Source organism: Myotis nattereri (assembly GCF_964212035.1).
Source record: "Myotis nattereri genome assembly, chromosome: 1".
Classification (NCBI taxonomy): domain Eukaryota; kingdom Metazoa; phylum Chordata; class Mammalia; order Chiroptera; family Vespertilionidae; genus Myotis; species Myotis nattereri.
In genome coordinates, this window is record NC_138075.1 from 202004695 (window position 1) to 202014793 (window position 10099).

Sequence of the window (10099 nt, forward strand, 5' to 3'; positions counted from 1 at the left end):
TCTCTCTTACTAGTGTAGACTAGAGGCCCCTCAACGTGACCTGCAGGGATCGGGCCAAAACCAGCAGTCCTACATCCCCAGAGGGATATAGCAGTGTGTAAAGCAGCAGGCAGCCAGGAGGAGCCTGAGCCCGGGCCAGGTGCCACACTGCTCCCACTCATCCTGGGCCTGCTGTACCTGCCGCAATCACTAGGTAGGCTCTCTACTGCTCTGCTGTGGTCTCCACATCCGTCCTAGGGAGATATCCGCGTGCCCATGAGAAGCAGCTGTAGGCTCGCACCCAGTCAGTCCCAATCCTGGTACCAGTCCAGATGGGGGAGGGTATACAGGGGGAGTGTCTGTAGGAGAGGCTCATGACACCGCAGCTGTGCTCACCAGCGCTGAGCCTGGCACCTGGACCCATCAGTCAGATGAGCGGCGCTCCCACTGTGGGAGTGCAATGACCACCAGGGGGCAGCACCTGCATTGAGTGTCTGCCCCCTGGTGGTCAGTGCATGTCATGGCAACTGGTCAAATGGTTGAACAGTTGCTTAGGCTTTTATATATATAGATTTTTATTGATTTCAGAAAGGAAGGGGGAGGAGAGAGAGATAGAAACATCGATGAGAGAGAATCATTGATCAGCTGCCTCCTGCACACCCCCGCACTGGGGATCGAGCCTGCAACCTGGGCATGTGCCCTGACAGGGAATTTAACCATGACCTCCTGGTTCATAGATCAACACTCAACCACTAAGCCATGCCGGCTGGGCAATGCAAATTTTCACTTATGTGTGTTTTGAGGGTGCTATTAAGACTTTGGGAGGCATGCCAAAACAGAAAGCATCAGACATAAGTGATATTCAGTTGAGATAAACACCCTTGCTACCAGACCACATGATGGAAAGATTTTAGGTGCAATAGGTAAATCCTTTAGGATATTTCAGTCCTAGAAAATAACAGTTTCCTTCTGTTTCACATTAAGTGTTGAAAAAAGTATTAGTTTGGCAGTAGTGGAACAATGTTCCCAGTTTGAATACAATGGACAGTATCAGACAGAAATATTTCTAATTTGGTCCTGGTTCCAATATTCAATACAATATAAACCAAGCATCAGTCAAGTCTCATTTTGAAGACTATTGAGCCAACATTTCTCATTTCTGTCTTTGGGGATCTGTTTAAGTAGGTGAAAAAAGGAAGATAATGCCATGACCAACTAAAATGGTGATTCAAGAAGCCTGAATTGCCTGCAGTAATTGCTGCTATGTTCCCAGGAGACTATCATCGTTTGTACTCAGTGGGAATTCAATAAATACTTGTTGGTTGACACATATAACGGGAAAATAAAATTTACAGAAGGACTCCAACTAGAGAATAAGATGGAGAGGAAGAATCTTGATTTTGATAATCTGAACTCTTTAATGGTCTAAGTTTATATCATTGAATATCTGAATTATAAATAGGTTTAGCCATCATGTCATTTACCTTCATTTTACAGAGGAGACACCTGAGGCCCAGAGAAGTCAAATGACTCACTCAAGGTTCCAAAGCTAAATTCCAGGGATAATTTTTGAGTTACCTAGCAGATAGGAACCAGCTCCTGGAGTAAGGCTGCCTGGTTTCAAATTCTGGCTCTGCTATTTGCCAGCTATATATCTTCTGAACAACTCTTTAACCTCTCTCAACCAAAGTCTCCCTCTCCAACCTCATAATTACTGCATAGCCTTAAACAGAGGATTAAATGAGCTACTAATACAAAAAGGAAAAACTATTTAATAACCATACTTGATACATAGGATATGTTCAATAAATGTTACTATTGTATTACACATTTTAATACCCAGTGTGGCCTTGTGATCCTAAGAACAAAGGCTTTCAAATGTGAACTCAAACTCTTAAAAATCTGGATAGGATTGCTTAGAAGTGGCTTGAGGCATAAAAAGATCCTTATGCTCTCTCCAAACAGAGAGGCAAAGGGAAGTTTTTCCTCTGTCAGCTTTTCCAGATGGTAGAATATTGTAACCCAGCACCTAAAAGTGAGACCTGATTGATTACTCATATAAGACAAAATTTTATTTATGTCTTTATTTAACTGCTGATATCTGTTCCTCCCTTTAAATGGTACTGACCTATTTCCTCTATTTGCAAAGGAATTCTGTTATAACCTCAGAGAATTTACTGACAGCAGCAAGAGTATGTTGAGGCTATTTTACAAAGCTATTGCAAGTGCCTCAATAGGGGCAAAAACAGTTTGCACTGTTCTCTATTCTGAAGAAGAGAAGTCATTGGTGTTCTGTAAAGCAGCAGGATGGCAGTGTCAGAATGACAGTGCTTGGCGATATTTTCACAGCCATCATTTAAGGTTGGCTGACTCATAAGTATTGACACAGTGAGGAGGGCTGCTTATTAGCGTAAGTCAAGCCCTGTTATCCAGGCTCTTGCCTTTATTCTGTTGCTTATCATCAATTACTAAACTAAATTTTCCTCTTGAACACAGCTATCTGTTTAAACTACCTGGAAATTAACTTGAGACTTAATTTGGAAACTTGGAATAATACTATTCCTAGAGAAACTTAACAGAAAAAAAAGACGTTCATTTGTTAATAATGCTAAATCTTAGAATGATGTACTGCAGCCTTTGCTGCTCAGAGTGTGTCCCATATCAGTGATTGGCATCACTGGGAGTTGTTAAAAATGCACTGTCCAACCCCATCCCAGACCTCTGATTTAGAATTTGCATTTTAATATTTTAAAGTTCAGAGTGATTCCGATACACTTAAAAGATAGAGAAACACTGATTTGAAGAAATAGATGGGGAGGGGAGTGATTCTGACAGGTGGTTACTATTTTGTGTTACCAAGATGATGGTAAATAGAGATAAACTGAAGGGAGTAACAGAACCTGGAATCAAATATTAAAATAACAACAGCAACAACAGTGGACTTTAGCAACACTGATGTTTAGTGAATTATATTTGCTTTTCTTTTAGGCATTATTTATACAGTTGACTTATTTTAGTTCTTTTTTTTTCTTTTGGTTGTTTTTATTATTTATAATGTATATAAGAAAATTCACAGTTGCATCCATTCATGCATGAAGGAAGGAAAGAAAATAAATACTTGTCAGTCATCTATTACTGGGAATGGCTACTTTAAATCAGGACTCAATAGATGTAAAGTCTTCTGGGAGTGGTCACGTGGGCCCTGGTGTCTTTAGATCAGGGAGCTCTGTGGTTGGAACTCCTATTTGTTCAAAAGAAGCCACCTCTTTAAAAGTCCTTGAAATATGAAATACAAGAGTTCACCCACTTGTTTGCATGTAATTAATATCATGTTTCCCAAGTCTACTACAGCTACTACAAAGAGAAGACTTGCTTATTGTTATCTGTTTCACTGGGCTTATATTAGGAGATGTTAGTGGTTACTTTAAGGCAATTTCTGGAGGCTACTGTCTCTTTTTGTCCCAACTGCCTCCTGTTCATTTTTAATCATCCTAGAAAGTGTGTGTGTGTGTGTGTGTGTGTGTGTATGTGTGTGTGTAGGGCTTGACAGAAATTGTTGAGAGGTTAATATAACAATAAATGGAAATCACAGTGGTTTATAGTCACTGGCACATACACAATATATCACATGATGTCAGAAGAAAATCCTTCTTAATTCAATCAATAATATTATTTCCTGAAAAGAAAAGCCTTGCTCTTAAGTATCTATTTTTTTCTGCATTAGTATTATTCTACAGAGGCTTTGCATTCACTGCTCAGTAACTATGATTCTGGATAGCAGAGATCATTGACTATAAAAGCTGTCTATTTTACTTTTTTATTTGGGAAAAATATTTTCTATCCTGAAGTATATAAATCAGAAAATATTTTTGATATTATGCTAGTCTTTAAAACAAACAATCCCATAAACCAATATGGAATTATATTATAATTTAAAAAATAACAAAATTAACATAACCTAGTTTCAAACCCATTAATGTAATGTATGATTATCATGTCATTTTCCCAGCTATAGATGGGTGGATAATAGCAATAATGAATAAGAATATAAAAATGAGCAATGCTTTAGTAATGAATTTTTGTCTGAATTTTCCTTAAAGCTATGTTATTATATTATTTGTCCATTCTTATTTTTTAAATTAATTTTGGTGAACATTTCCTATTACATAACTTCAAAAGTTACTGTCCATCGGGCTACTAAGACATGATTAATAAAATAAGCAATGGTGTTATTTCCCATAGACATTTCCCCCCTACTTACATTATCTAAAAACCAAAGCATATTATATAGACCATTCTCTTAACCAGGATAAACTATCCAGGCTGTGTTTATACAGAACCCTCAATCCTAAAATTCCTCTTTGTTTTCCATTTTTCTTGGAGTTATTTCCAATCTATTCACTTCAATGTTTTGTCAGAGAAAATATTAAATAAACCTCAGGTCATGTTGGTAGCTATCATTAAAAGGAGAAACAAAGAAGAATAAGCAAGTCAAGTTTTATTATTTTTTCAGTGCTAGTGCTTTTTATTTTCCCATAGAGCTCTAACACTTTTGTGGAAAGGTAATTCATATTTTAGTAGAAGGTATTTTTCATTGATTTATCTGCTCAGTGAATATTTTTTTAAAGCAAGTACATATACACATAGCGGAGTGAGTAAATAGATTGTATTATTCCATCATTAGGAGCTATTTCCAGTGGCACCGCAATTAATTATTTTTCTAAGCTTATATATGAAATTCAATACAGAGCTTTTTTTGTTGTGGTGGTTGTTTGGGTTAATAGAAACTTCCCAATTCAAATTAAAAAAACTGAAAAGGTGTTTGTAAATATAGTCAACAGAATTATACATTTTTTACAATTCTAAAAAGTATAATGTGCCAAACAGAATACTTACTACTGGCAAAGGCATTGATTCCCTTTGAGCTCTCCTAATCTCCTATTTTATAAATTACTTATGTGGGTACTTACAAGAGACCAAAATAAAAGGATAAAAATGTTATTATTTATCTACATGATACATATTACTTGTTTTTTTCTAATTTGTTTAGCTGCAATAGCATAGATTGAGCATGATTTGCATATGTACACATGTTATTATGCTACCCAGCGTTTGTAAATATTGTGTTTTGGGTTGCTTTGTTTTAGTGACATGTATGTGAACAAAATATTTTAAATAAGTCAGTCTATTAAAAATCATTTTCACATCAGAAAATATTCATTGTGCATTACTTTTTAAAAATTGGTTTTCTTTTTCTAATACAATAATTAGATGACTTATTTTGAAATAGTATTTTAAATAAGCTATTTAAATCTGGGTAGATTACTATTGGGGTGAGCACTTCCTAAGGTATGTAAATGCCTAATCACAATGTTACTAATATGACGTAATTACAGTATGTCAACTATAATTGAAAAATCAATTTAAAATATAAAGTTGGGTAAGTTACAACTATAAAATACAGAAATGTAATAGTCATACTTTTTATTATAATCATATTCAATAGATTATAAACGTATTTCCCCCTTCCTGTCCAAATCTTTAAAAAATTCTTAAACCTTAGCATGTTAAAATAGAATGACACACTAGTAATGAAATGAAAAGACAATTCAATAGCCTTTACAACTATAAACGGATAAAATCCCTAAAGGTTATAGTCTTTAAATTATTCAGGCTCTCTAAATTTCTACTGCCACAATATTTTTTTCGCAAGCGGAAAAAAAATGACATGTTGCTCACCTAGATCTAGCTGTTCCCTAGGTGGTTGGTTCTAGAAAAGCAACAGGCTTTCCCCCCTGCCTTACCGGAAGCAACAGTTAGAAACTCTAACAACTAGAAAACTGCTACCCCTCAGTGGTTGGAACCAGCCAATAGAGAAACTGTCAGATATGATTTCAATCCATTTTTGCAATAGCTTCAGAAAGGGAGGAGAGAAAAAACCCACAATAGAATGTTAACCCTTGGAAATGAAAAGACTGCGCTGTTAACTCTCGCCCCCTTCCTTCCACCATCCTTTTAATCAGCAGGCTTTTGCAGCACGCTTAAGTTTCCAGGGCAAAACAAAGCAATAACCGGAGTCATTCTGTTTCATCTTAGATTTGCAAAATGCAACAAGGCAAATTCATCAACCCCCCACATGGGAACAACACGAGCCTGCCCAGAAGCTGGCTTGAGCACTTTCGCATTCGCAAGCATGGACTATTGTCTCAGCCTGTTGCTCCTGCCACGGGGTGTGCTGGAGCCTGGACGCAGGGAGGGGACACCGAAACCTCCTCGGTGTGCTTGTGCACTCGGTGCTGGGACTGGGTCTGTCCGGCTCCAGGCTGCGGGGAACCGACCTGGAGAAAAGGAGGCTGCGGACCTGGGTCCGAACACCCAAGTGCAGGCCGCCTGCCGCCGGCAGATGGTGCCCTCGGCATCGGAACACCAAAGGAAACCCTGCTCGAGTCCCGCTCAGACTCCGCCCCACCCGATCCGCGGCTGCCTGTCACCCGTCTTTCCCCAAATAGTGCCGCGCACGTTTCCTCCGGAACACCGCAGTAGCCCGAGTGTGTGTGTGTGTGTGTGTGTGTGTGTGTGTCCCAAATAGGATACAAACCAGGGGCCACAGGGAGTGTGTGTGTGCCAGAGCGGGGAGCGCACGCGGACTGGGACTCCCGCGGCCGGGGCGAGATGACCGCCAATGAAACGCAGAGGACGCGGGGACCGGTCCATTTCGTATCTGCGTAAGCCCAGCCGCGAGCCCGTCCTGAGACCACTCACCATGTTCACTTCGGAAACCATGTCTATGCTGGCGACATCGATCCGCATCCCGACGTCCACGGGGGGCCCTGCCGGGGAGATGGGACGTATTATGGGCATATTCTCAGAGTGGCGACAGACTGGGGAGGGGACAGGGGCTTCCTTGGCACTTCCTACATTCTGAATGGGCTCCCTGTACTCCCATCCCTCCTGGGGGGGGGAGGGGAGGGTGTGTGTGTGTGGTGGGGGGGAGACAGCTTGGGAAAACAGGTGTGGGCACACGCGTGATGCAGTGACTATGCAGAGGGTGTGTCGGGCCGGGGTAAGGTTGGCTCTGCCTGGGGTTTCATCCACCTGCTACTGGGGGGATCCTGTGTGTGTGCGTGCGTGCGTGCGTGTGTGTGTGTGTGTGTGTGTGTGTGTGTGTGTGCCCAAGGCGTAGGGCATAGTGCACGCTTACGAAAATTACATGCTTTTTATTTTTTCTGACATTTATCTTTGTCAGGAAAAGAGAACTAGGTGTGGGTTACAGGTTGAAAAAAGATGAAGCTTTACCTCCAAAGTCCGGCCGCAAGCGAATGTCATATCCTTTGAGCAATCTGTCCACTGTCTCTTTCACGTATGACATGTTGCTGGGCTCATTGGCGCTGAAGGGAAGAAGTAGGGACCGTATTCAGAATGAGCACAAACTGCGAGCAGACATAAAAATAGATAGGCACACCTACCCCCAAATAACAAGCTACATGATCCAGCAAGCATGTAACAAGAAAAACACTCAGGAAGGAAAAAAAAAAATAGCTCACCTGTGTGCACAACAGACCATGGCAATCATCACAGGGAAAGAGAGAAGCCCCAGACTCTCTCGATTATGCACTGTCCACATTACTAACTCTGATTAAAGAATTGTCTTTTCGGCGAAGATTCAAGGAATGCAACTTAGTCGGCGGCAGGGCAGTAATTCCCGAATGGACCTGCGCATGCGCAGAGGGTGCTCTCGACCAAAAGACACCTTGTGCCTTGCAAACAATATTCCTAGTGGAACAGGCAACAGATTTCAATCCCTTTAAAGTTCCTGTTTGTGGTGCTCTGCGTCCTCGGAGTAGTCGGAGATTTCCTGCTGTCTGCTTGTTGGGAATCCTACGTGCATGTGTTTGGGGATTGGAGGTTGCTATGATCTTTTCCTCTATGCCCTCAACCTGCCTTTTTTTTTTTTTTTTTTTTTTTTAACTCAACTCGCAGGCATCTGGCTAAGGCTGCCTGTGATTGGAACCTTTCGTTAACAGTCACAGTGGTCCCAGAACTGGGAGTTTGGAGAGAGGGCGGTTCTCTGGTCGCCTGTGTGTGTGTGTGTGTGTGTGTGTGTGTGTGATGGGAAGGGGGAGGGAGGAAAGCTTGGCGGTGGGGTGGGGTGGAGAATGAAGTGAATTGAAGAGGGAAAGCCAGAGAAGAAGGGAAAAGGCAGAGGAAACCCAGGAATATTTGAGGACTCCAAGAATCTGGTCCCCCTGGGAGGCTTTTTAAGACTTCCCTGTTAGAGTAGCCCATCTCTGTGGGAGGGAGAGGAGGAGGGGCGGGTCAGTTCCTCCCCCGCCCCCGCTTCCTTTCTTCCCTCCCCCTTTTAGTCTCTGCAGCCTAGGATGGAGGTAGGAGGGGGGAACAAGCAATGAGACAGCATCTCTGGGCAGGCTATCCTTTTTCTATGGCCACTGGGCCCAAGTTCCACTTTTCTTCTAGGTTCTAGTGAGGAAAATCTCTTTCATAAATTGCCAGTATGTTAGCTGGTATATAGTAACCCAGAAGGGGCTCTGAAACACCCAGAGGGTCTAACCTCTGTTTGCAAGCAGATTGGGGTTCTGTAGGAGCAACAGTTGTGTGAATTAAAATAAATTCAAACAATGCAATTTGATAAATGTCACTGAGCACAAGTTAGGAGGGAAGCCCTGGGCTAGGGGTTGGTTCATTAAAGAGGATTCCTGTCCTAGACAAATTCACCAATCAGACAGAGGGGTAAAAATATAGGCATATTAAATATAGATCTCTAGACAGTGTTATGGTGACAGGAAGGCTGTTAATTCTACCAGGGAGAAGTAGGATATGGTTTCAGAGGAGAAATCTTTTTTGCCAGAGCAGGGAGAGAGGGGTATTCCAGAAGGAGGGAACAACATCTGCCAAATCCTAGAGACTTAAAATACTGGTCTGCTTGAATAGCTACACCCTGAAAAGACTGAGCAGAATATAAACCAAGGAGGTAGGGATGGTAGGTGATGAAGGTGTAAAGGGAAACTGAAGCCAGACTATAAATAAAATTACATACAGAACTATGCAGATATGAGCTTCTGGAAATCACTGGAGGTTTTAAGTAGGAATGGTCAAGGTCAGATTTAGGCTTTAGACAGAATGTTCTGGTAGAATAATCATAAGAACAATTAACATTTGTCATTTGCTGACTATTTACTGGTTATTGTGTATACATTACCTATTACCTCTTTTAACTTTATAATAATATAAATGTGATATATATTATTCTCATTTTATAGATAATGATGCTAGGAATGAATTAGGGTAATGTAACTAGTTTAATATCAAACAGCTAATAAATGGTGGAATCTGTGTTTCAACCCAGAATTTATGAACCTAACTACCCTATGTTTTGAAATATAGACCCCAAAAGAGGAAACAGACAGGGAAAATGAGAAGAAAGAAGGGTTATTATTACAACCCCAAGCAAAGGGAACTGCAGCATGGAGAGGTCATAGACTAGTGCAAGGTTTCTAAAGTATAATGGGAGCATCAAATAATTGGGGGGCTCAGGGCTTGGAAACTTTCAGAAGGTGCTAATGAACTGTACAAACATTTATAAAAATGTAGATCTTGAAACTATTCACATAAATTAATTTTATTTTCTCCTTTGAGCCTCATACCTAAACTATGAGGCTACTTCTTCTGGGGACAATGTTAGCTCTTAATCTGTTTTCTTAATTTTCTTAAAAGTATGTGAAGTCTACCTCTTTAATTTATATGGATCCTCTTTAATTGGTAAAGAGAATATTTGTTATTCAGGTTCTCACTGAAGCAAAGAACCTCTCTATACTGCACAGCTCTTTGCAAAAGCCAGGCTGTAGAAAATTAGATCTGTGGACATTTACTTCATTTGTTCACTCATATATTCCTCAAGTATGTATTGAACATCAACTGTCAGGCACTATGCTAAAAGCTGGTGATACAACAGTGAAAAAGACAGCATACAGAGTCCCTTTGCACATGGAATTTGTCAATTGATCCATCTATGGGTGGTTGCAAATTGTCAGCCTTGCTAGCCAAATTCTATTCATAAAAGAAGCATTTAGTTTGGTGTTTACTGTGTTTGTGTAACTTATAA

General features: G+C 40.6%; 1 protein-coding gene across 2 annotated transcripts in view; it reads right to left on the minus strand.

The window, feature by feature from the left end:
* Window positions 1-7814, minus strand: part of GABRB1 (gamma-aminobutyric acid type A receptor subunit beta1) — a 365506-nt gene extending 357692 nt beyond the window's left edge. Inside the window, exons 1-3 of one of the 2 annotated variants that reach the window (XR_013995819.1) lie at window positions 7524-7675; window positions 7276-7367; window positions 6742-6809 (exon numbers count right to left, since the gene is read on the minus strand). Coding sequence is in view for 1 of the 2 variants with exons in the window: in XM_081088362.1 (XP_080944488.1) it covers window positions 6742-6809; window positions 7276-7367; window positions 7524-7603 (240 nt within the window). In the remaining variant the exon portion in view is untranslated. Of the gene's footprint in view, window positions 1-6741; window positions 6810-7275; window positions 7368-7523 lie in introns of both variants that reach the window. The other variant, XM_081088362.1, reaches the window with a different exon arrangement.
* Between the last annotated feature and the right edge of the window lie 2285 nt (window positions 7815-10099).